Here is a 27137-nt window from a genome sequence, read left to right as displayed (position 1 = left end):
TGCTGCCTCCTTGGCTTCAGACACAATCTAAAAACTAGTCTCCATGACGTTCCCGTGTGCTGCCCCACTTACTTCACATGGGAAGGCAGAGGAGCGCTCCTCCCAGCTGGACAGGACACTATGGACCTCCCTTATTCTACACGCACTTCGAGTCATGCTGGCTTCTTATAATCATACCGCCTGGCCTGGGAAATGCTCTTAGTGCCTCGGGGTCCTCATGTGGAGCACAGAAGGCAAGGAAAAGCCTGGCCTCAAGGGCTCGGCTCAGCCCCACCACCAACCACGGCACTCCGCTGCTCTGCATCCGCGGGCATCTCTGCCACATCTAGTGACACAACGCTCACTGCCCTAAGGTGACCTCTGGGCTTTTTTTCTAAGGAAAGCCAGGTTGTAAAAACACTCAACAGTAGAAAGGTTATCAATAACATCACAAATCAAAAATGTTCAATATTCGCTTTTTCAGAGCAGTGACTTTAAACCAAAATTGAAGGAAAATTCAGAGAAACAAATCCCACAAATTTTATGACTAGAAAATGTCAAAAATAATTAGTGAACCACAGGAAAGGACTATTCTGCTAGCCATACTGAGAGTTTTATTTTTAATTAATTAATTATTGGTACTGAAGATTGAATCCAAGGTCATTCTACCTCTCAGCTGCACCCCAGAACCTTTTAATTTTTTTTAAATTTTGGAACAATAATAAGTTGCTAAAACCAGACTCAAACCAACATGATCCTCCTGTCTCAGACTCCAAGTACTGTGATTATCATACCACACCCAGTCTGTAACACATGCTTAAATGCCAGACATAAAATTGGGAGGTAAATCTCAAATAGTATCTGAAAATATCTTTATCAAGGGTAATACACAACGTTTTTGTTTTTCTATGTAGTTTTAAATGTTTATGAATAAAAACAAATGATCCTTTGTTTAATAAGAACGAGTGGAGGCTGGGGCTGTTTCGTGAAGGGCCCTGAGTTTGATCCCAGGTACCACAAAAGAGCAACAGGCCGGGCACGGTGGCGCATGTTTGTAATCCCAGCACTTGGGAGGCTGAGACAGGCTCAGCTACTTAGTGAGGCCTTCTGCAACTTAGTGAGACCTTGTTTCAAAATAAAGAATTAAAAAAAAAAAAGTGTTGGGGTGTAGCTCTGATGTAGAATGCCCCTGGTTCCATTGCCAGTATCACTAAAAAAAATAAATAAATTCCTTTAGAGTCAGAGTCCAATTCGTTTTAAAAATGGCATACAGACAAAGTCAAATAATGAAAAGGAAAAACTAAATAGTGCAAGTATTCGTGTGGAGGTTCTGAGACCATGGTTGGATTATTTTCTCCTTTTGTATTTTCACATTTCCACAGTGAATTTGGTATACTTCTAAAATTGGGGCAGAAGAGCAAAACAAAAGCCCCCCCCCTTTTTGTTAAAGTAATGTGGCAATTAGACAGATTAACTAAATATTCTGATAGTGCATCACAAAGCAAACTTCTTAGATGCCGATAACATAGGTCCTGAGGCAAAAATCACACTCCAGAATAAGACACAATGCAGCACAAGGTGAGAATTTGGGTTCTCGCCAGCAGAGCTTTTCTCCTGCTCACAGTGAACCTGATGCACTGGGTTCAGCTCACTGCTGCTTCAATGTTTTGTTTTCGTTTTCTTACCCCTTGACACCGAGTCTCAGGTGCCTAGGGTGGCCTCAAACTTACAACCCTCCCTCCTCAGCCTCGATTAAGGGCATGTGTGCCACCACACACAGCTCAGCTGGTAATTTTATCAAGGATTTAGGAATTCTGGTGGTTGGGAAGCTTGCTGCACGACCCTCACATCACTTAATCTCCCAAAACTAAGGCCTAAAAGAATGCAAATTATTGTCACACTCAACTCTGCCTACTATAGAATTCATAGGAAAGATAAGACTACAAAGTCTCAAGACAGGAAAAAAGGAAAGGTCTTCGTGAATGCTACTTAAAGTGCTTTTGGCCAGGTGTGTCGGCACACCTTGTAACTCCAGTACTTAGGAGGCCGAGACAGGAGGATCTCAGGTTTGCAGCCAGCCTAAACTACTCAGGGAGGCCCTCTGCAACTGAGTGAGACCCTGTTTCAAAATACAAATAAAATAGGGATGAGAGTATAGCTTGGAGGCAGAATACCCCTGTGTTCAATTCCCAGTACAAAAACAAAACAAAACAAAACAAAACAAAACAAAAAAACAAAGTGCTTTTGATAGATTAAGTGATTTGAGGGGAAAAATTCAGTCAGTTGCTTTTCTAAGTTTTCAAATGAGAAGCCAGCTACACAAAACAGACACTCACTCCCTCCTCCCTAATGCTTTTTCCTTTTCCCTAAAGTAAAAAGCTCTGCCAGCCCCCAAAGGATAATCGTAACGGAGCTGAGGGTAGATTCAGCCCAAGCTTAGCATGCTGAGGCCCTGAGCTCAACACCAGCACACATGCAAACTCACAAACACAAACACACACTGAAAACATAAACAAAGAAAGCCTGCCCAAGTACATCCAGTCACACCAACAAGAACAAGTAATAAAGCCAGAAAGAACAATGACACCTGACATAGAGGGGACCCATGATCCACACGACTACGGATGGCTCATCCGTAGACACCGCAGAGGCTGGAAGACAACAGAACTACATCTTTGAAATGATGAAGGAGCTGGGCAAGGCAGCGACACCTGTAATCCCTGTACTTGAGATGCTGAGAAAGGAGGATCCCAGGTTTATGGTCAGCCTCAGCAACTAAGTAAGGCCCTATACAACTTAATGAGATCCTGTTCCACTCTAAAAGTTAAAATAGGGCTGGGGGAGTAGCTCAGAGGTAGAATGCACCTGGGTTCAAGTCCCAGAACTCCCCCCTCCCACACACACACAGGATAAAGGAAACGCCCAGAATTCTACATCCAGTGAAAACATCCATGATACACGAATGAAGGCAAAATAAAGTGAACATTAAAAATATAAGAAGGGACTTCTGGGAAGATGGTGACGGAGAAAAGCGGGGCTTACGAGCCCCGCTAACAACCAATCTCTATTACCACAAAATCAGTGCCTTTCATAGCCAGAAAACACCATCAGCAGAGAAACAAAAAATGTAATTACAAGGGACAGAGAAAAAGAGGGCTAGAAAAATGAGACACCAGAAAGAAACCAGACCGCAGTGCTGCGGCCGGAGCCACGGCGCAGAACGGCGCGGGTGCCATCTTCCCTTGCAGCACCAGGCTCCAGAGAGGAGGGGGACTCAGAACGGAGCTTAGAGCCAGAGAGGAGATACGCTGACCTCACGCCCGAGGACGCGGCAGCAGCGCCATACTGCCGGTGACAGCGGCGACTTCACCGGATGGCACCAGACCAACACACTCAACAGCCCACCAGGCTCCAGAGAGAAGGAGGACTCAGAATGGAGCTCAGAGCCACAGAGGAGATATGCCGGCCTCCTGCCCGAGGACGCGGCAGCAGTGCCTTACTGCTGGCGGTAGCGGCGAGTTCACCGGACGGCTCCAGACCAAAGCACTCAACATCCCACCAGGCTCCAGAGAGGAGTGGCGGAGAGTGAGTCGAGGTGAGCAGCTGCAGAATAGCCGGGCGGGATTCGGCAGATTGTTCGGCGCATGGAGCATCTAAAGCTCCCAGGGGCTGGGCTCAGCGCACCCTGCAGGGACTCAGAGAGGAGCTCAAAACCAGAGAAGAAATACGCCAGCCTCACGGCCGAGGGCATAACAGCAGCACCATATTGCCACTGGCGGCAGCAGCAGCAAATTCACTGAGTCCACGACAGCTCCATCTGTGCACTCAACAACAGTGAGTCAAATTGTGGCCCCTAGAGGAGAAATCCCAGTACTGTACTTCCAGGGACTTGACCCAGTGAGGGAGTGGCGGTGGCAGAGATATCACACCATAGGAGAACGTACAACCTGGTACCCCCCATGGTCTAAAGTAGCCTCGATTGACTCCCAGGGTCTAAGACTCTGCGATATAACCCAGTAAAGGAGTAGTGGGGACTGATATACCACAGACTCGAGATCCAGAGCACCTTAAGTGAAGTCGTAGTGACTCAGAGAAGGCACAAACTTCTGAAATCATGAGAAAGAGGAATAATACTGGAGCAATGAATAACCACAACCCCACAACTTCAGAAGCTGATAAAACAGAAATTCAGAGATTCCAAGAAGATCAAATCAGGAAAATAACTGTAGAAATAATAGAGGTGTTTCGAAAAGAACTCAGAGAGAGCCAAAAAGAGATAAAGGATGCAATTAATGAAGTAAAGGCCTCAATTCAAAGTACAAACAACCGATTAGACCACATGGAGAACAGAATCTCGCTCTTAGAAGATGATCATTCAAAAAATGAACGCCTAATTTCTAATTTAGGAAAAAAATCAGACAGCAGGAATCTGACATTGAAGAAATATGGGCCCATTTTAAGAGAGCTAACCTCTCACTAGAAATAGAGTCTCACTAGGTTGTGGAGTCTCACTACCTGCTGAGACTATACTTGAACCTGCGATCCTCCTCCCAGCCTCCCAAGTACTGGGATTACAGGTGTGTGCCACCATGCCAGCAAGGACATAGGATAGATCAAGGGTGATTGTTACGCAGGGGTCAAACCACATGCTGCAAAATCCATGCCCTCTTCAAGCACACATAAGGACGCTAGTAAAGACAGAGCTTATGCTTGGCTATAAACAGAAAATTTACAAGAACCTAAATCACTGCAGTTTTTAATCACAATATAAGTACATTAGTAACAAAGCTCTAGGCATAGCCTAGCCTTCTGGAACTGAAACAGCGTATTTCTAAATAAGCCATGGTTGGCAGAAAAATTAGGAACGTTTTTAGCGTACACACATATAAATTGTGATATGCTAAATCACGCCTTACAGGGCAATGTAAAGGTTAATATTAGAAAAGAAGAAAAGCCTAAGTCAATGACAGAGAGTCTGAGCCCTGTGCACCTTGCGACTGGAATGTGAGGCGTGTGCACCCAGAGAGAGGGTCAGTGCAGCTCAGAGAGCCTGGGGCAGGCCTCTCAAGTGTGAGCACTGAATGTGCCCCTGACCCAGCGGGCAAAGGGCGAAGCCTGACGGTGTCAAGTGTTTAAGCATAACTCCTGATGAATTATTAGCTAACCACTGAGCTATACTGACCTAGGCATAACCCATAGGAAGCCAGGCTTAAGATATTTTAACAGAATTCAGGGGAGAAAATTAAAAGAAAAACCAAACACATAATCAATAACTAAGTTCAAGAAACTAGAAAAAGGAGAGGAAAGTAAAAGGAAGGACATCTTCAAAACAGCAAAAGCCAACAAAACAGACCACAGCAAATGAAAAAGTAAAATGAACGAAGCCAAAAGCTGGCTCTTTGAAAAGATCAACAAAATTGGTTCCCAACTAGAATAATCCACGAAAAACGAGAACACAAATTACCAATAGCACGAATGAAAAGCCGTTATCACTACTGACTCAGCAAACATTACAAGAATATTAAGAAGCAGATAAACAGGTAAAGTTTAAAGTTACAAGCAGCATTTTAGCACATTCAGTGCTGAATAATCACTTCAAAAGAGTTTTGCCCACCATTATAATATTTATCTCTTCAGCGCCATCCAAAGCTGTGCTTTTAAAGGATGATTTAGTATAGGCACACAGATATTCTGCACCAAGATGAAGCCAAGAGTGTCCCCCAACCCAACAAATCATCCTCAAATGCTCCGAAGGCAGCATGCGGAATCTGCATACAACCTCTGGATTTAGGCTGGACTTGCAAAGGTGACTGTGGGCTCCTCCCTCTCCTGAAGTGCCTTTATCAATTTCTGGTTTTTAAATTTTTCTTGCCGGGCGTGGTGGCGCATGCTTGTAATCCCCGCACTTGGGAGGCAGAGACAAGAGGATCGCGCAGGTTCGAAGCCAGCCGCGTGCGCTGGCTTAGGAGACCCTGTTTCCAAAAATGAAAATGTAAAAATAGGTCTGGGAGTGTAGCCCGGAGGTAGAAGGGCTTCCAGGAACCCCAGTACCACCAAAAAAAAAAAAAAAAAAAAAAAAATTTCTTGTAGTATTTCCAAGGTGCTTCAATCTCCAGCTTTTAAAATGAACAAAAAACCTATTTTTCTCAAGCCATTTCTATAAAAATTACAGTCAGCGATAATGTCCTATGATGTACTCAACAGTGAAGACAGTGTCCAAACAGTGTGTGTGACGGGCGCTGCATATGAAATAGCGTTGAGTTCTTCTCCCACTGAATTTAAATGTAAAAATCCTAAATATGAATGGGCTACTCAGATTTGACTGTCAGAGGTGGATTCTTGACTACTTTGAGAACAGTTCCCAAGTGGTTAGGATAAGCAGTCTCCTCCTTGGCACTGCACCCTGCACTGGCTACCCACGGCCTCGTCTGACCAGCGGAAGGGGAAAACGCTAGACACGTGGCTTGTAGGAGTTATTGCTTATCTGAATAACCAAAGCCACCGGGGACTCTCATCTTCAGAGCTGCCAGAAACAAAAAGCACAGGAGCCAAGCCTGGTGATGCACGCCTGTGATCCCAGGACTTGGGAGAATGAGACAGGAGGATCCTAGGTATGAGGACAGCCTCAGCAAATAGTGAGACTCTCATCAACCTAGTAAGACCTTGTTTCCAAATAAAAAATAAAACCAGATAGGGGGGGCGGTGTGATGTTAAGGTAGAATGCCTCTGGGTTCCATCTGCAGTAACACACACACACACACACACACACACACACACACACACACACACAGCAACAGGAGCCAAGCATGGTGGGGCACACCTATAATCCCAGTACTCGGGAGGCTCAGACAGGAAGATCTCAGGTTCAAGACCAACCTCAGAAAGTAGTGAGACTCTCATCAACCTCGTAAGACTCTGTTTCAAAATAAAAATAAAATAGGGCTGGGGGTGTAGCTTGGAGGTAGAATGCCTCTGGGTTCAATCCCCAGTACCAAAAGAAAACACAAAGCAAGAGGAATTAAACAAAATGGTACTCAGCAGAAGGGTTGGTTTTAATATGTGTATAGTTTACTGTAAGAAAGGAACTTTCATATTTCAGATGTCAAAACAGCTTTAAGAATCCTAATTAAAATTAGTAATACCAAAAGAAAAAGACAGGTGTCAGTTACAAAGAAACTCCTTGAATCTAAATCAAATATAGCTTGTATCGGAGCCAAAGAAACCATTACAAGCTGCTATATAAATAGGCATTTAATGATTTTTTTCAATGTTACTTATTGATCGAATAGGCCTCTGTTTCCGCTGAAATGACTAAGTAATTTGTCTAAGATAACATTAATAGGATTTGAGGCACATTAGATAGGCCTGGGCCCTTCTCATCATTAGAACTATTACGCTGTCTTCAATGAAACATCTGCATACTTTTATAAATCACAGCAAAAGACTAGAGACATTAGATTTGCCCATCGAGAGCAAAAAGGCATTTCTAAGTCGTAATACCCTGAATATCATTTATGCATTCCAACAAGTATCAGACATTTCCTTACGAATGTCAGACACAACTACTCGAAGCACTGGAAACACAGTGATGAACAAGAGATGCGTTCCCTGCTCTCAAAGCACACAGTCTACCTGTGAAAAGCAAACAACGTGTTCAGGATGCTGCGTGCACAGAGGGAATGGAGTCTGAGCCCCCACGAAGCAGCCGGAGAGAATTCACAAGGAGCGGTGTGCGCACTGAGACAGGGCAGCATGCGGCAGGGCCGGCGCCGCGGGAGGCAGGGCTGAGCCCGACATGGTCAGAGGCGTGGCACACTCACACTGCCAGGGACTTTGTTAAGAGCTGCCTCTTAAGAAGGAAAATAAAAAAGACTGCCATGGAAAATTAAACTTTAATAAATAGCAAAGCTGCATATGTCAAAAGGCAACAGTCATCTACTGTTTGCTCTAAAAGAAAAAAGGTAAGAAAGGTCACAATTTCACTTTGGCCTGTTTTTTACATTGCCCATTCGACACACTCAAGCCCAGTGTGCCCGGCACCACGTGTTCATTGTGAACAAAATGGGCCTACGGTGGCTGGGGAGGCAAGGCCACCAACCAAGCAGTCAAAGTCAACAGCGTGCTCCCGTGGCTTCCCTGCTTCTGACGCAGCGCGCCCTGCCATCGCTCCTCACTGAATAAAATACTCAGCTGAAAAGCTCCTGTCTGAAGAATGTTCCGATAATAAGGGAGCACGCATTATTCAGCATCCACAGTGGTGCTACAGGAGCCTGACATCCTATCACAGAAGTAAGGAACTGTGCCTCCATTCTCAAATAACGCTAACCAGTGCTCTGCAGTTTCAAAGCACTTTCAGTCTCCTCGGTGCTCACAGAAGGGAGGCCACGCAGTTGCCTGCCATTTGGCAGGCTGAAGGCAGTGCGGGCTCACGGATGGGGACTGGAGAGCAGGCTCTCCTCGCATCCTACTATCACCGTGCCAAGCTAACTGTCGTCTCCGCCCTCGTACATACACTAAGAGGGTTCCAGAGCTTGTTTATTCCCCCAACTGGGGATTGAACCCTGAGGCATTCCACCTCCAAGCTACAGCCCCAGCACCTTTTAGTTTTTTGTTTTAAATAGAGTCTCTCTAGGCCACTGAGAGCCTCGCTAAGTAGCTGGGCTTTCCTCAAACCTGCAATCCTCCTGTCTCAGCCTCCCAAGTACCAGGATTACAAGTGTGCGTACTGCACCTGGCTAAGGTTTATGTTTCTTGCCCAAAGAGACATGGCTGATGAGTGGCAGAGCCGCAGTCAGTCCCTGGGTCAGATTTAAAGCCTATGCAACTCCATCCTTAAATGTCCCTGGAGTGTGGCCGGCGAGGCAGTGGGAGCGTGGACACTGGGCAGAGGAGGTGGGACCAGGCTGCAGGCCCAGAGTTCTAGTTCAGTGTTCCTTCAACCGCACTGCCGCCTCACTACAAACTCCACCTGGGGCCCGGCCCACATCGACTGTCTTTACCTCACTAACAAGTTGGTCCCTTTGGATTCTCTCTAAATCATCATTCTAAAGACTGTGGGGGAATGGATCACAGTAATATATTAGGTAATAACAAGGAACTTTATTTACACCTGCCTTCGACACTGCCGTCAGGTGCCACATGCTCCCAAAGGAAATTTCACATAGAAATTGCTATTAAAATAGCTATAATAAAAGGTCAAAACTGTGCCAAGCTTCACATGCAAACTCTCCTGTAATCCTCACAACCACCCTAACAAGTCCGTGCTGCTATCCTCAGCTGCCAGGGGTGAGCAGTATGTCAGGTTAATAACGTGGCCAAGGTCACACAACCTCAGGCATTGAAGCAGTGTGATTAGAGGCCAAGCGTGTAACCTCCTCCACTGATCAGATAACTAAACAAAAGACCAAAACACTCTGATCTGAATTTGCATGCCTGAGACATTTTCCTACATTACTCGAGTTACATTACCATGATTATATAGACGTAATGTGTGGCACTCTGTTAAATAAAAAAAAGAGACGTATCGATTCATTTTCACACCTTTCAATCCCTAAACACTTGGCTAAGTAAAAACTAGAGGTAGCATCTAAAATTTCCACACCATTAAAGTTATTACGCTTGAAGTATATTTGTTTTTTTCTTACTGCAGGACTGGGGATGGAACCTGGGGCATTCTACCTCCAAGCTACATTCCCAGCCCTATTCATTTTTTATTTTGAAACAGGGTCTCATTGAGTTGCAGAGGGTCTCACTAAATAGCCAAGGGCATCTACAAACTGTGATCCTCCTGTCTCAGACTACCAAATGCTGGGATTACAAGTGTGTACCACCATGCCCAACTTAAGCTTGAAATATATTTGAATATGTAGCTTTAAAAAAATTTTTTTCAAGCTGGGTGTGGTGACGCTCACTTGTAACCCCAGCATTTGGGAGGCTGAGACCAGAGGATCGCGGTTCGCAGACAGCCTCAGTCAGCTACTTAGTGATATCCTCCGCAACTTAGTGAGGCCCTGTTTCAAAATAAAAATAAAAAACAGGGCAGGGGGTGTAAGTCGGAGGTCAAATGACCCTGGGAACTCAGCAAGACCCTGTTTCAAAATAAAGAATAAAAAACAGAGCAGGGGGGTGTAGCTTGGAGGCAGAATGCCCCTGGGTTCCATCCCTACACCTGCAAAAAAAAAAAAAAATTTTCATGTGTGTTATTATATTTTGGTATTGGAGACTGAACCCAGGCATTCTACTTCTGAGCTACACCCTAAGTCCCCCTTGTGTTTTTGTTTTTGTTTTGGGGTTTTTTTTTTGGCGCTGGGAATTATCAAACCTAGGGGTGTTCTACCTCTGAGCAACCCCAGCCCTATTTTATTTTTTTATTTTGAAACAGAATCTCACTAAGTTGCAGAGGGTGACCATGAACCTATGATCCTCCTGTCTCAACCTCCAAGTACTAGGATCACAGGCCTGTACCACCATGCCTGGTGCCCACTTCGATACTTTTTATTTTGAAACAGTTGCTAAGGGTCTTGTTATGTTGCTTAGGCTGGCCTCAAATCTGTGATCTTCCTGTCTTAGTCTTCCGAGCAGCAGGAGTACAGATATGTCACCATGCTCAACTAAATATGTAGCTTACCAATACAGTGTGTGTGTGTGTGTGTGTGTGTGTGTGTGTGTGTGTGTGTTACCAGGAATTAAACCCAGGGTCATTTTACCTCTGAGCTACACCCTCAGCCCTATTTTATTTTTGATTTTGAAATAGGGTCTCACACAGTTACTGAGGGTATCACTAAGTTGCTGAGGCTAGCCTCAAAGCCGTGATCCTCTTGTTTTAAGCCTCCCAAGTATTGGGATTGTAAGTGTGTGCCAGCAAGCCCAGCTGGATATGTAGCTTAATGACATATTTTTAAAAATATTAACTTTTCATCCTATAAAAACAAGATGTTGCTGGGTGTGGGGGTGCACACTTGTAATCCCAGCATTTGGGAGTCTGAGGCAGGATGATCAGGGTTCACAGACAGCCTCAGCTACTTAGTGAAGCCCTTTGCAACTCAGTGAGACCCTCTTTCAAAATAAAGAATAAAAAATAGAGCTGGGGGTGTAACTCGAAGGTAGAATGCCCCTGGGTTCCAACCCGGTACTGCAAACAAACAAAACCAAGATGTTTCCTCATGGTAAGTATCAAAATCATTTGGGATCCCACCAGATATATGCTATTCCATCTTTTTAGAACTTGTTTGCAAAACAAGTATTTTATATAAGTTTAATGGTATGAATAAATAACATATATTTATAAATAGAAGTACAGAGATGAACAGGCCATGCAGGTATCATTTATTCATGTTCCTCCCAGTCCCTTCAATTTAATTTACTACTTCTAATTTTCAAGTAAATCTCCAACCCAAGAAAAAATACAGTGGGAAAGGAAGAGAATGGAAGTGAAAACATACTTGTAGTATATCTAATGAAGCCAAATACTGGTCTATTTTCTCACCTTTATGTGTGATACTTACTAATTATTTCCTTGACTTTAGAAACAAGCTCAAAATCAAAGCAGGCAGCAATGCAGTGAATCAGCTGACTGAGCCCACAGATTTCAAGTGGAGGAAGAGCCCCACCCTCTACTTAACACAGCAGAGATGCCCCAAATACTTACCGATTGGTACTTGTTCAGGCTGGCTGAGAGAAACAAACGCAGATGTGTCATCAATCCAGGAGATCTGAATGTTACCTGTAAATATCAAGGTTAAAGTGAACACCCGACCACGTAGAGCCCTGTCAGGCTGACTCTGGAGATCTGACATATTTTAGCATAGGCAGCTGTTTACAGAGATGAAGCGCTGGTTTAAATCTGATCCACTGCCGAGCGTGGTGGTGCACGCTTATAATCCCAGCATTTGGGAGGCTGAGACAGGAGGATCTCACAGTTCGTGGCCAACCGTAGCTACTTAGTAAGGTCCTTTGCAACTCAGTGAGGCCCTGCTTCAAAATGAAGAATAAAAAATACGGCTGGGGTTGTAAGTTTGCTGGTAGAATGCCACTAGGTTTCAGCCCCAGTACCATAAAACAAACAAACAAAACAAAGCTTGTTCCATGCAAGGCATGGTGGTGCACACTTGTAATCCCAACATTTGGGAGGCTGAGACAGGAGGATAGCGCTTCATGGACAGCCTCAGCTACATAGGCCCTTTGCAACTCAGTGAGACCCTATTTCAAAATAAAAAATAAAAGCCAGGCGTGGTGGTGCGCGCTTGTAATCCGCGCGCTTGGGAGGTGGAGACAGGAGGGTCACGCAGGTTTGAAGCCAGCCTCGCTGGCTTAAGAGACCCTGTTTCCAAATAAAAATATAAAATAGGTCTGGGAGTGTAGCCTGGAGGTAGAAGGGTCCCCCCCCCCCGTACCACACAAAAAAATTAATAAATAAAAAATAATAAAGAATAAAAGATAGGGCTAGGGGTGTAGCTTGGAGGTAGAATGCCCCTGGGTTCCATCCCCAGTACCACACACAAAAAGTGTGTGTGTGGGGACTTCCGGGAAGATGGCGACCAAGAAAAGCAGCGTTTGCGAGTCCTGCTAAAACTCGATGTCTGTTGCCACAAAATCAGCACTTTTCATAGCCAGAAAACACCATCAGCAGAGAAATAAAAATGTAAACACAAGGGGAAAAAAAAAAGAGAGAAAAAAAACACTAGAAGAACAACCAGAGACCAGAAATCAAGCCCGCAATGCAACAGCGGACCGGTGCCATCTTCCCTCACAGCACCAGGCTCCAGCGAGGAAAGGTAAACAAGGAGCTGAAGTGAGCAGCTGTGGATCATTCGGGTGTAATTAAGCAGTTCTTTCAGTGCAAAGAACGTCTAAAACTCCCAGTGGCCAAGCTCATCACGCCTTCCAGGGACTCAGAACGGAGCTCAAAACCAGAAAAGAAATGTGCCAGCCTCACGGCCAAGGGCGTGACAATGGAGCCATATTGCCAGCAGCGAAAGCGAGTTCACCGCGCCCCGCCACAGCTCCAGATCTGCGCGAGCAATAACCGTGAGTGTAACTGTGGCCCCTAAAGGAGAAATCCCTGTACTGCACTCCCAGGGACTTGCGTAGCTTTGATAATCTCCTTGGGTCAGATATTTTGCAGTACATCCCAGTGGAGGAGTAGCAGTGGCAGAGATACCACATCCTAGTCGCAGCTTCCCGTGGGAAAACGCCCAGCCCGGCACCCCGATGGTCTTACGCAGCCTCGATTGACTCCCTGGGTCTGAGACTTTGCGATACAAACCAGTAAAGGATTAGTGGCAGCTGAGATTACGATAGACTCGAGATACAGAGCACCCTAAGTGAAGTCGTAGTGACCCAGGGAAGGCACAAAATTCTGAAATCATAGGAAAGAGGAACAATAGAGCAATGAATGCCCACAACCCCATATTATCAGAACCTGATAACACAGAAATTCAGAGATCCCCAGAAGATCAAATCAGGAATATAACTGTAGAAATAATACAGGACCTTCGAAAGAATTTAGAGAGAGTCTAAAAGAAATAAAGGTAAAGGCCTCAATTCAAAGTATAAACAATCAATTAGACCACATGGAGAATAGAATCTTGCTTCTAGAAGATGATCACTCCAAAGAACGAATGCATAATTTCTAACTTAGAAAAAAAAAATCAGAAGGAATCTGACATTGAAGAAATATAGGTCCATTTTAAGAGAGCTAACCTAAGAATTATCGGAATAGAGGAGGGAAAAGAAGGTGAAACCAAAGGGATCAATAATCTTTTCAAAGAAATAATAGCAGAAAATTTTCCAGACATAGAGCAAGAGGTCTATACACAGGTTCAGGAAACTTATAGAACTCCCTTTAGCAGGATCGGAGAAGAGGATCCCCACGCCACATCATTGTCAAAATGACCAATGTAAAAGCCAAGCAGAGAATCTTAAAGGCAACAAAATCAAAGGGCCAAGTGACATTCAGAGGCAAACCAATTAGAATCACTCCAGACTTCCCAAACCAAGTCATGAGAGCCAGAAGGGCTTGGAGTAACATATTCCAAACTCTGAAAGAAAACAACTTCCAGCCAAAAATTTCCTACCCAGCAAAACTATCAAATTAGATGGGGAAATAAGAAGTTTCCATGACAAACAGAAACTGAAGGAATTTATGTCTTCAAAACCAGCGCTAGAGAAAATACTCAAAGAGATTAACTACAAAGAAGAAATAGGTAATACACACCAGAACCAGAGAAACAAGATTTTCCATCCAGCAGACAACTAAGCAAAGAAGAATATATTCATGTGTTTATAGGTTAAAATCTTTGAAGATTCACTATTTATTTCAGTCTTTTACCTATTTCTAAATTGTATTTCTAAATTGTATTGTTTGCTTTTATTGTTGCTAATTTTTAGGATTTCTAGTTGGAATATTAATATACCTTCAGATAAAGCATTTGGAAATATTTTATCCCATTCTATCAGTAACTTTGAACTCTGTTTACATTGTCTTTGGATGTACAATATTTTTTTATTTGTTAGGAAGTTTGTTTATTCTTTTGTTGCCTGTGCCATTGAAATCATATCCAAGAAATCACTGCCAATTTCAGTGCTGTGAAGTGTTATGACCCAAGTTTTCTTCTAAAAGTTTATAGTCTTAAGATTTATATTTAGGTCTTTTATCTATTTTGAGTTAATATTTGTATATGGTGTCAGGTAAAGGTCCAATTTTATTCTTTTTCATGTAATTATTATTTTTCAACAATATTTAGTGAAAAGATTATTATTTCCTTCACCAAATGTTCTTGGAAACTCTGTCAAAAATAACTTGACAATATATAAAAGAAATTATTTCTAGGCTTTCTATTTTACTCCACTGGTTTATATATCTGCCTTTATAGCAGTACTACACTGTTTCAATTATTGTAGCTCTATAAGGTTTGAAATCAGAAAATGTACATCTTCTAGCTTTGTTCTTTTTTGAGATTGTTTTGTGTATTTAGAGTTCATATTTCATGTAAGGATAGATTTTTTTCTGAAAAAAAAAATAAATGTACGATAGTTTTGCCTTTAAAAAAATATTCTCTGGTAAGAAAGAAAGCAAAAAGAAATACTGAAATGTTATCTCTAAGTGATCAAAAGTTTGATATCAGAGAAATGAAGCTGTTTAGTGAGATTATCATTGTTAATTTTGGATAAATTGCTATAATATTAGATGTCAACCACTAAGCCAGGGATGGGAGGGAACGGGGTGGGGGTTGTGTAGGGGCTAATTCGGCGATGTGTGCATGTATGTCTACACAAGTTTTTATCCCATTATGATGTATGAATACAGTGCACCAATAAAAAAAATTTTTAAAAAGGGGGGAAATCACTGGAATTTAGCCAAAATTAAAGAAAGTTTTAATTTTTAATAAAGTTTTGAAGGCTAAGAATTTTTTGGAAACTGCTTTGTTTTACTATCAAAATAAAAAACCACCCACACTTAGTGCACGATAAGGCAATGTGCTGACTTTCCCACGTATTGTGCATGTGAGTTACCCTTCAGATAAATGGTAATGCTAGCTCCTCTTGAGTAGATCCCACATGCTGCACACTGTCCTAAATGCCTTCTAAGGGATTAGCTCATTCAGTCCTAGGAATGCCCAAAAGAGGTATTATTATTGTCATTGTTACTATCTCCAATAAGAAAACAAAAGTTACATAGAGGGTACTTGCCCAAGATCACACAGCTAATTTTTTTTTTTTTAACTAACCTGAAAAAAATTCTACTCGGAGTATTTTACTTAATTCAGCCAATTAAACTTTGACTACATAGGGACAAGAACTTAACAAAATAAGCAACAACAAAAGCTTCCAAAAGAAATGAGCCTTGAAATTCAATTGCATTTTTATAATTGTATTTAAATTAAAAAGGCTGACTAGGATTTCAGAAGACATCTAGCCTATCTGCAAAAATAATGGATAATTTTCCATTAAAAAATGCTTTCTAACACGTTTCTAAAAATAAATTATACAAAGTTTATTTAATTTATAAGAAGCAATACATGTTTAATATAGGAAAGCACAGAGGAAGAAAAACTAAAGCATTCAGTGGTGATAGCATGACACTTCCTTTCAGTCTGATATATATATATCAGTCTTAAGATTTATATTTAGGTCTTTATATTTATATTTAGGTATTAAGATTTATATTTAGGTCATATATATATATATATATGTCTTAATATATATATGTTTTAATAGTATTATACAGAAATTCTACTTTTTATACTAAGTGTCAAAATATAAACATTTTGCCATCTTTTACTATTAGTGTGTGTGTGTGTTACTAGGGATAAGGTCATATATAATTCCAACTCCTTTTTTTGTTTCTTTGTAGTACTAGAAATTAGAGCCAGGGGCATTCTACCTCTGACCTACACCCCAGACCTATTTTATTTTTATTTTGAAAATGATCTCACTAGGTTAATGAGAGCCTCACTACTTGCTGAGGCTATCCCCAAACCTGTGATCTCATGCTGGGCATGGTGGTCACACCTGTAATCCTAGTACTTGGGAGGCTGAGACAGGAGGACAGCAAGTTTGAGAACAGCCTCAGCAAGTACTGAAACTCTTGTCAACCTAGTGAGACCCACCCCTAGGGCTGATGGTATATAGCTCGGTGGTACAATGCCCCTAGGTTCCATCCCCAGTAACTAACACACACACACACACACACACACACACACACACACACACACACACACACACTTTTGTTCTGCAGGATTACAATCAGAATGATCTTCACAAACCCTAATAAGAAGCCTGCTTAAATTAACCTAATAACACAATCTGATTTAAAAAAAAAAAGGGAAAAGTGCCACCCCCATACATATCTCAGGTCTTGGTCAGCTCTGACATCTAGGTCTGTTCCTAACTTCTTTAATCTCAAGCAGAGACCTCCTGCCTTTACCAAACACACATTCTCTCTGAATTTAATCTTAACAATTATGTACTCCCAGACTGTTTATGTTCCCTGGTGAGTAGTAAAGGCAGTCATAGTAATGGTATCTTACTTTCTGTGGATTAATAGGATTTTACTGGGAAGTGTTATTAAAAGTTCCTCAGATCATATTGTCACAAAAAAATTCCAAGTCAAATTAAAACCTTGAATATTGCCGGGCATAGTGGCGCACGCTTTTAATCCCAGCATTTGGAAGGCTGAGACTGGAGGATCGCAGTTTGTGGACAGCCTCAGCTAGTTAGTGAGGCCCTTTGCAACTCGGTGAGACCCTGTTTCAAAATAAAGAATAAAAAATAGGGCTGGGAGTGTAGCTCGATGGTAGAATGCCCGAGTTCTATCCCTAGTATCGCTCTCCAAAAAAATCTTGCCTATTTTATACCCAAGTTAAAACTATTTACCAATGATCACCTATTCCAAAATTATAGCAAACCCTAAAGTGTGCATGTGTACTTGGAGCTGACTTACCAAAGGCACTGAAGAGCTGGTAAAGGTCGCTGGTCTTCCATTCTTTAGGGAACGTCACGTGGAGAACATGGTCACGTTTCGGCTGCACTGCAAGACAAATATGTGGTGAAGATGAAGGGTTGGTAGTTTCGAAGAGGTCAACTAGCCCACAGTAGCTTGGAGAAATGTCATAAATGCCTCATGATTACCACACAACTCCTAAAGGCACCCCTCACACTGCAGGCAGGGTGCTGCCGACGCGACTGGACCTCAGGTTCTGACACTTCACACGGCCCTCACCCAGGGCTTCTGCACAGAAGTGTCTGGCGCAGTCCCTGAGCAGATCATTCAAGGCGGGGAAAGGCTACTCTGCTCAAGAACTCACACTGAGCATTCATCTTCTTCCTCTGAATCTAGGTATCCACGTGTTCATTTAATGTTTTTTTTTTTAAATACTAATGCACTATCCAAATTAAGGGAACTAATTGTTTTGTTTTTGTGGTGCTGGGGATTGAATCCAGAGGCACTCTGCTGCTGAGCTCCATCCTCATCCTTTATATTTTATTGGTGCGTTATAACCACACATCTGGACGCAGTTCAGGGTGACAGCGGCAGACATGCGCACAGCACTCCTTGAGCCTCCCCTGGCTCCCGCCCCACTCCCTGCCCCTCCGGCCTCCCTGCGACTGGTTTGCTAGCTCTGTGAATGCACATCATGTCCATTCAAGTGTCTCTCTTTGAGTCTTCCTCTCTCCTCCCTCTGAGACAGGGTCTCACTAAGTTCTTGGGCTGCCCTTGAACTTGTGCTCCTCCTGCCTCAGTCTCCTGAGTAGCTGGATTATATGTCCATGCCACCGTGATCAGCATAACACTGATAATAAGGCTGATTGTTGTTGTTGTTGTTGTTGTTTTGCAGTACTGGGGATGAAACCCAGGGGCATTCTACCTCTGAGCTACACCCACAGGCCTATCTTATTTTTTATTTTGAAACAGGGTCTCACTGGGTTGCAGAGGGCCTAAGTAGTAGCAAACCTGTCCGTGAATTGCGATCCTCCTGTCTCAGCCTCCCAAATGCTGGGATTACAAGTGTGCACCAACACGCCCAGCTGAATAGTTGTTTCTTATTAAGAAGCAGTCTTTTCTGTGTGTGTTTGATCCTGGAGATGGAACCAGGGCCTTCTACCTCTAGGCTACACCTCCCCGCAACTTTTCACTTGGAAGCAGGGTCTCCCTAAGTTGCTGAGAGCCTCACTAAGCTGCTGAGGCTGGCTTCAAACCTGGGATCCTCCTGTCTCAGCCTCCCACTGGGATTATAAGCGCACACAATAGGCCCGGCTAGAAGCAGTCTTAAGTTACATTCTTGCATTCTAACCCCAGACCCACCATTAATGGCAGTTGTAAGCAAGAAATCTCACTGCTCTGACCCGCTCTCGGCTCACACTGGGAGTGCTGATGCTCAGCTCACAGAACTGCCGTGAGAATGACAAGCTAGCGTGGAGTGCGACACAACAGCGCCTGTAAAACTGTCATTGCAGCGACGGCTATCACAGGTACAGTTCACCATCCAACACGGCAAGGACAGGAACTAAGGCAAGTAAGCCGAGGCCAGAAAAGGAGATGGAATGGAAGGTGGCTCGGAAAAAAGGCGAGGTAGCCACCTCCCAGGCACACTGAGGGCACTTCAGGTGCGGTGTTTGGCGTCCCTCTTGGTGCTGGGGCTGGAGCCCAGGGCCTCACACACGCAGAGCGCTCACTCTACTGCTGAGCCGCACTTGCAGCCCTTCAACACTTTTTCTCACTTTTTTTTTGTACTGGGGTTGGAATCCAGGGGCTTTCTACCGCCAAGCTACACCCCAGCCCTATTTTATTCTTTATTTTGAAACAGGGTCTCACTGAGTTGCAGAGGGCCTCACTAAGTAGCTGAGGCTGGCTGCAAACGAGATCCTCCTGTCTCAGCCTCCCGAATGCTGGGATTACAAGCGCGCGCCACCACGCCTGGCTTCCCTTCAACACTTAATGAAAAAAAAGAAGAGGAGGAGAAGAAAAATCAATCCACTAAATTTAAACATACATACTCAAGTAATTGGTAAATAGAAATTTTAACAAGTCACTGACAATGAATGGCACGTCTTAAAATCTATTATAAATATTTATAGGAAATGCTGAAATAAGAATTCTGAGAAATATGAAATAATGAAGAGAAGATATATTTTTGAAAATTTCAACTCGTGCATAAGCTGGAAAATTAAGTAAAGAGATGACTAATGAAAGCCCAAGAGTCCAGTTAAACTTAAGCACAATATTCATACCAACCATAAAATCACTGTCCATTTTTAAATAGAAAAAAAATTCATTTTCACTAATATTTTCCCGTTCGTTACCCTTTCAGACCACATACTTCCATGTTCAGACACAGTTAGAAAATAAAGATGTACTCACGGTCTGGTCCTTCCAAATTTAGATAGGGGATATCCATGACCCTCATAAGAAACAACCTACAGAAATAAAGAGACAGGTAATAGACTAATTTCTTCTTAGAAACCAACAGAAGCATCTGTTAAATGTTTCAGCAGACTCTTCTTGGTTAAATTAACTCTATTCCCAAAATAATTTTTAGAGATTTTAAAATTCATTGCAGAAAGTTTTCTCTTGGGCTAAATATTTTTCATATATTAAAAAACTGTGCTTTTCCCACACCTACAATTCCTGGCATTAGTTGTTGCTCAGTAAGTTATCAGCTTAAATGAATGAAAATAATAATCAAGAATTTGAAAGTTCTTTGCAGAACCGCCTTGTTAGTTGAGAGAAACTATAAGAAAGTAAATATTAATCATTTTACCAATTTAGAAATAAGTGTTCCTACAGATTATAAAGGTAACCCTCATGAATGTCGTTTGCAAGTTGATAATGACAGCCTGAGTTACTATCTCTCTCTCTTTTTTTTTTTTTTTTGATAAATGTAAAGTCAGTGAATGAATGCTAATCTCTCTGGGTAAACGACATAGTCTGAAATAAGAGACTGTCTCAAAAGCCTACATCATTATTGTCCTTTAAAATATATTAAAAACGGGTTAGTGGCATACACCTGTAATCCCAGTACTTGGGAGGCTGAGACAAGAAGATCACAGGTTCATGACCAGCCTCAGCAACTTAGTGAGGCCCTTTGAAAAATAGTGAAACCCATAGCATATCAAAATAAAGAATAAAAAATGGAGGTGGGGCATAACTCAGAGACAGAATGTCCCTGGGTTCAATCCTTAGTACCACAAAAAAATAAAACATACTAGAATCTCAAAGCAAAACATTGCCTTTTTTTATGTGTTGAGAGCTATCACACTAATATATACCATGGTGGTCCTTTTATGTATGTTTTCTAGAATGGGTACAAAAGCACTTTAAAAAGAATGCTTGTTAATCATAGCTCTCTGTAATGTTGTCAGAGTTTCTTTTCTCTGCAGAGATTATGGGCTTGCGGTTGTGTGTAAGATGATTGTAATGAGTTTACTCGGGTAACAATATATTGTGTGGCTCTAGTAGGGACTACACTATACAGCAAATGAAAGAGGTAATCCAAGCACCCAGCAGCAATTAGTCTGGCTTCAGTGACCTGCAATTTAGGCATGTTACTCCTCGGCACTGGGAAGCAACGCAGGGTAGGAGCTGGTTTACAAATGGAACCATCAGCATCAACACCACCGCACTGTTGGTGTCAGAGAAAACGAAACCATGGTAGCCTGTGGTTAAAGAATTTGTTGTATGGTCTATAATTTAATAAGCCAAATCCCATGGCTAAGAAATCAAACTTACTTTTACTTCACTAATTTAGGCTAACATGTACAATTCTGCTTTTGTAAGCTGTTTTATACAATTTAAGCACTACTACTTGTCATGCCAGAAAACAGTATGAGACATAATTTTAACCCAGCAGAATAGGTTCTTAAGGTAAGGCAGCTATCAGTTCTACTGCCAAGCAGATCTTGCTAAGTTATTCCTACAGTAGGTGAGAAAGCTCAATATCTGTATGCTTCGTATGATTATAAGTTCTTCATTTAGCAAATTTATATGAAGCCAGGCATGGTGGTGCATGCTTATAATCCCAGTAAGGTGGAGGCTGGGACAGGAGGATGGTAGGTAGGAGGAGAGCTTCTCAAAGTGAGTCTTTCATCAACCAGTGAGATCCTGTTTCAGAAACAAATATAAAGTAAGGCTAGGAGTACAGGTTGCAGATAGAATGCCCTGGACTCAATCCCTAGTACTACAAAACTACAAAAGGAAATTAAAAAATAAAATATGGAATGAGAAGTGTGTGTGTGTGTGTGTGTGTGTGTGTGTGTGTGTGTGTGTGTATACACAAATACTCCTCAAAATTTAAAAATATGTTTTAGCTGAACATGGTGCCGCACGCTTGTAATCCCAGTACTTGGGAGGCTGACAGAAGGATCACAGGCTTGCAGCTAGCCTCAGCTACTTAGTGAGGCCCTTCACAACTTAGTGAGACCTTGCTTCAAAACAAAGAATAAAAAATAGGGCTGGGGGTATAGCTTGGAGGTAGAATGCCCCTGGGTTCAATACCTAGTACTGAAAAATAAATAAATAAATGTTTTTTAATTTAAAAGTTAATGAAGGAGTCAGGTTTGGGAATACATACCTGTAATCTCAGTATTTGGGAGGCTGAAACAGGATGATTACAGGTTCAAGGCCAGCCTTAGCAACTTTAGTGAGACCCTGTTTCAATTTTTTTGGGGGGGTGGGGGAGGTCCTGGAAGCCCTTCTACCTCCGGGCTACACTCCCAGACCTATTTTATACTTTTTTATTTGGAAACAGGGTCTCTTAAGCCAGCGCGGCTGGCTTCGAACCTGCCAATCCTCCTGTCTCCGCCTCCCAAGCATGAGGATTACAAGTGTGTGCCACCATGCCCGGCGACTGTTTCAACTTTTAAAAATAAAATAAAATAAAATAGGGCTGGGGTTCTAGCTTAGAGGTAGAATGCTCAAGTTCAATCCCCAATAAAACACACACACACACACACACACACACACACACACACACACACACACACTTAATAAAGGGCAGTGGCAGAGTGCTTGCTAGCATGTGTGAGGCCCTGAGTACCATCCTGAGTATCCCCCCAACACTCACAGTTAATGAAACATAACATGAAGTATAAAAATAATTCAGAGAGGGCACCAAGCACAGTCTGAACATATGCCACTTTCAATATGATCCACGAAAAAAGAAAAATAACTAAAGAAAAAAATTTAACTTTTGATTTAATTTTAAGAGAAGAATAAATGTTGAATCGACAAGATCTTCACAAATAACTTCAATAATATGTAGGTCAGTAAGATATAGTTAAAAATTTCAACAAAATAAACAATCAGAGCGGGCGTGGTGGTGCACACGTGTAATTGCAGTACCTGGGGGTGCTGAGACAGGAAGATCATGGGTTCAAGGCCAGCCTCAGTAACTTAAGTCTGCAACTTCAGACTGTTTAAAAATAAAAAAAGGAATGATATAGGGCTGGAGGTGTAGCTTGGAGGTAGAATGCCCTTTGGTTCCATCCCTAGTACCGCCACCAAAATAAATAAATACAAATAAAATACAATCAGAACAACTATGAAAACCTCAAGCCTGGTGTAGTGACACATGCTTTTAATTCCAGTACTTGGCAGGCTAAAATAGGAGAATCACAATTTTGCAGCCAGCCTCAGAAACTTGTGAGGTCCTCTGCACTTTTCAAAATAAATTATAAAATAGGGTTGAGGGTGTAGCTCAGAGGTAGAATGCCCCTGGGATCAATCCCTAGTGCCACAAAAAAAAAAAAAAAAAAAGAAAGGAAAAGTAAAGAAAATCTTCAAAACATGAAAAACTTGGAGAGTAATTTTAAGTTTCAAGAGAAGTACAAAACTCTATGCTATGATTACTAAGTTGTTAAGATGTTTACGCTTTTAAACCAGGCATAGAAAATAACCTCTCCCCTCCAAAACACACACACACACACACACACACACACACACACACACACACAGGCATGGCTTTGGAAACTCTAAGCTTTTATTTTCAAAGTTCCTTTTACTATACTTTTTTATGTGTGTACAGGACTAAGGATTGAACCCAGTGGGTACTCTGCCACTGACCCACATCTCCCACCCTTTTTATTTTTTATTTTGAGACAGGGCCCAAGTTGTTCAGAGTATCTTCTCCTGCCTCAGCCTCCTAAGTAGCTGGGATTACAGGCATAATGTGTCACTGCACCTGGCTCTTTTTTAAGCATAAAAAATAAAATAACCCCTACCAGAACTGATAAGGGGGGAGGTGGTGGTGAAGGCTTGTAATCCCAGCATTTGGGAGGCAGACACCAGAGGATCACGGTTCACCAAAAGCCTTAGCGAGGCCCTTCACAATCAGCGAGACCCTTTTTAAACTTAAAAATTTTTAAATTTAAATTTAAATTTTTAAGTTTCAAGAGAAGTACAAAATTCTGTACTATGAACCTCTCCCCTCCAACACACACACACACACACACACACACACACACACACACACACACACACACAGTGGCATGACTTTGGAAACTAAGCTTTTTATTTCTAAGTTCCTTTTACTATACATTTTTATGTGTGTACAGGACTAAGGATTGAACCCAAAAGTTTTTAAAAAGAATAAAAACTAGGGCTGGGGGTGTGGCTCAGAGAGGTAGAATGCCCCTGGGTTCCATTCCCAATACCGCAAAAAAAAAAAAAAAAAAAAAAAAAAAAAAAGCCAACTGAAAACGTCACTTGAGTTAACCTTGCATATCTTGTTTACTATCTTACCTAGTTTTATGGAGAAGATTGTAAGGTAAAAACAAATTTGAGTTGGCAATTACTTTACTTTTAAATTTCTGTTTTACTTCTAAAATTTACTGGACCTCAACAAACAAGGACCACCCTTAAAAAGAAAAGGGGGCTTCTCCAATCTCTCCCGCCATAAAAATGTTTTTGTGCATAGTGTGTGTTATTTTATTTTAAAAAATTCTTACTGTTGCATTATAATTACATATTAGTGAGGAAAATGTTTAAAACTTTTCCCTCAGAGTTATCTTTGGTCAAGCAATATATAGGCTCTTTGTCCTATAATATTTCATCTGAACTGTAAATAGGATCTCTGATTAAAATAAATAAAGATTCATTCTTAGGTAAAATATCCAAAAATATCTTTTCAGAATGTTTAATCAAGTCTACCCTATGGTGTTTGTGTTCTCAATATTTTAAATAGAAGCCCCTGTAAATGAGTTACAAGCGGCACTTCTCACTCTTCCCTGTGCTCCCGCCGTCCTGTCTGGACTTCAGCCCAAAGCCTGGAAGAGCACGGGAACTGCTGTGTGTGTGACGTGCCGGCCACAGCTCTGAAAAGAACCACGCGACTGTGAAACTGACTCTAAAACCGGCATGTGTCTACGGAGCCGAACCAGGACAGACTTTCCCAGCAGCTTCTGGTAACATCTCTGCCCCTTTGAAGGAAAATGAAATTATTCCGTGTACAGAATTCTCCTCCAAAAGGCCTGCAATGAGTCACTGAGTCCCTGGAATGATCTGATAAAATACGTCACAAATGGAGTGGCTAACCTGACAGCTTTCATGTAAAATTGACCTCTTTCACAAATGAGAATTTTTTTTTTTTTTTTTTTGCAGTACTGGGGATGGAATTCAGAGGCATTCTACCTCCAAGCTACACCCCCAGCCCTAGTTTTTATTCTTTATTTTGAAACCAGGTCTCACTGAGTTGCAAAGGGCTTTACTAAGAAGCTGAGGCTGTTCGCGAACTGGGATCCTGGGTCTCAGCCTCCCGGATGCTGGGATTACAAGCGTGCGCCACCACGCCCGGCTACGAATGAGAATTTTAATTTGAGTCTTTGATGGAGTCAAATAACCTTTAGAGATTAAGTAGAAAATGACATTTCATCAGAAAGCATTTGGGAATGTATCAAGCTCCTGCACAACTCGACTGAGTGCCTTGGTCATACTACAGCCATCTTGAATCTCCACAGAAGAGTCAGTGCATGTTGGTCTGGATGTGTGTTCGATATCTGCAGACGAATGGCCTCTAGAACTCTTCCTCAGTACAGTTCACAGTGAATGAGCACCCTTGCACGTGTTCTTTGGCCTCCCCGCCTGCCTAGCGCATCTCCTCCCATGCCAAGACGAAAGCTGAGTATTCCAGGTCCTTAGCTCAGCATGCTGGGCAACTGCAGCTCAGCTTCGTAAGAGCCACACATGCCTGCATCTCCAAAGAGCCACCTCTTCTCTGTTACCCAATGCTAGATGGCATTCACAGAAAGTGACCTCCGAATGCTTTTGCAACCACAGTGGTATGACACTGTGTCCCAGACTATCCAAGAAGGCTCACCAGTCACTGAAGAAGTTCACTTCAGAAAGAAAACTTCTCAGGAGCAGAGGACCTTGAGCCGGATCAAAATGTGCTTCCTCACTGGCGGCGCCAGCAGCAGCAGCAGCACTTGGAAACCCGTCAGAGATGCACATTCCTGGGCCCCAACCAAGAGCCACTGACTCATGCTCTGGACTGAGAACCAATGAGTTTACAGGAAAATGTGCTGGATGCCACGTTGTTACTTACCATTAAAGATGATAACCCAGTCAGCTGGGTCATGACTCATGCCAACTCCTCCCAAAGGAAGTGGTCTTAACAATTTGCTTATATTAAATGTTTTTGACTTTGCGAAACACAGAACTAATAAAATACCCAGGACTACCTCAAAATCCAGGAAGCAATAACCTAAGGCTTCTACCGTGCCCTGAAATGAGAAGGTCAAACAGTGGCAAGCAACTAGATTCTTGCATGAGATAAACTGGAGAAAATTACTGCCCAAAGTCATCATTCTCATTTTTAAGTAGCAAAAAGAGATTACTCAACATCTCATTAGCAAAGAGAGAACTTCCTGTGATTTGGCCAGAAAAACTGTTAGTCACCAATACAGCACCAAGCACCAAATACAGTACCAAAAACTTTACACTTCTAGCACACACAGTGTAAAGAATCAGACACTTGCAACCTTTATCAAAAGTTTCTGGCCTTGCCAACAAACAACAGAAGCATATTTTGGCACCCACGCAGCACACAAGGCTCCTCTAAGGAGGACACTAAGATCAAAGGCTACTCTTCACGACACAATAGCTTGCCTTGAACTATGGCCTATCTGAACCATTCCCTAGCTGTCCAGTAAATACAAACAAGATTGTAAATGATTGCAAAACAGTGCTACTATTTACCCATTTTAAGCAGCTACAAAAAAGAAGGCAAATGTGGTATTAAAAAATGCATGCGGCCGGGTCGCGGGACTCTGGGCCCCAGGCCGAACTGCGCGTAGCACGCCAGACCCCTGGAGAAACCAGGCCCAGTAAGAAGCTGGGTTCTGGGCGGGGGTCGCGGGCTGGGCACGCCAGATGGGGCCCGGGTCACGGGACTCTGGGCCCCAGGCCGAACTGCGCGTAGCATGCCAGACCCCTGGAGAAACCAGGACCAGTAAGACGCCGGGTTCTGGACAGGGGTCGCGCGCGGCGCACAAAAGCCGGGGCCCGGGTCGCGGGACCCTGGGCCCCGGGCCGAACTGCGCGTAGCACGCCAGATCCCTGGAGAAACCAGGCCCAGTAAGAAGCTGGGTTCTGGGCGGGGGTCGAGCACAGGGCACGCCAGCTGGGGCCCGGATCGCGGGACTCTGGGTCCCGGCCGAACTGC

The 27137-nt window shown here is 42.7% G+C and overlaps 1 protein-coding gene across 3 annotated transcripts in view; it reads right to left on the bottom strand.

The window, feature by feature from the left end:
• PARN (poly(A)-specific ribonuclease) overlaps positions 1-27137 on the bottom strand; it is a gene marked incomplete at both ends in the record, with an annotated part of 167266 nt that overhangs the window by 74573 nt on the left and 65556 nt on the right. For all 3 annotated transcript variants that reach the window (XM_080704716.1, XM_080704717.1, XM_080704718.1), the window contains 3 exons: positions 11627-11701; positions 17423-17509; positions 19841-19896. In XM_080704716.1, coding sequence (XP_080560842.1) covers positions 11627-11701; positions 17423-17509; positions 19841-19896 — 218 coding nt within the window. The remainder of the gene's footprint in view (positions 1-11626; positions 11702-17422; positions 17510-19840; positions 19897-27137) is intronic.

The sequence above is a fragment of the Muscardinus avellanarius genome (assembly GCF_963383645.1).
Source record: "Muscardinus avellanarius genome assembly, chromosome: 10".
Lineage (NCBI taxonomy): Eukaryota > Metazoa > Chordata > Mammalia > Rodentia > Gliridae > Muscardinus > Muscardinus avellanarius.
The sequence above is the reverse complement of the archived record's forward strand: the minus strand, read 5'-3'. Positions and strand labels throughout refer to the sequence as shown.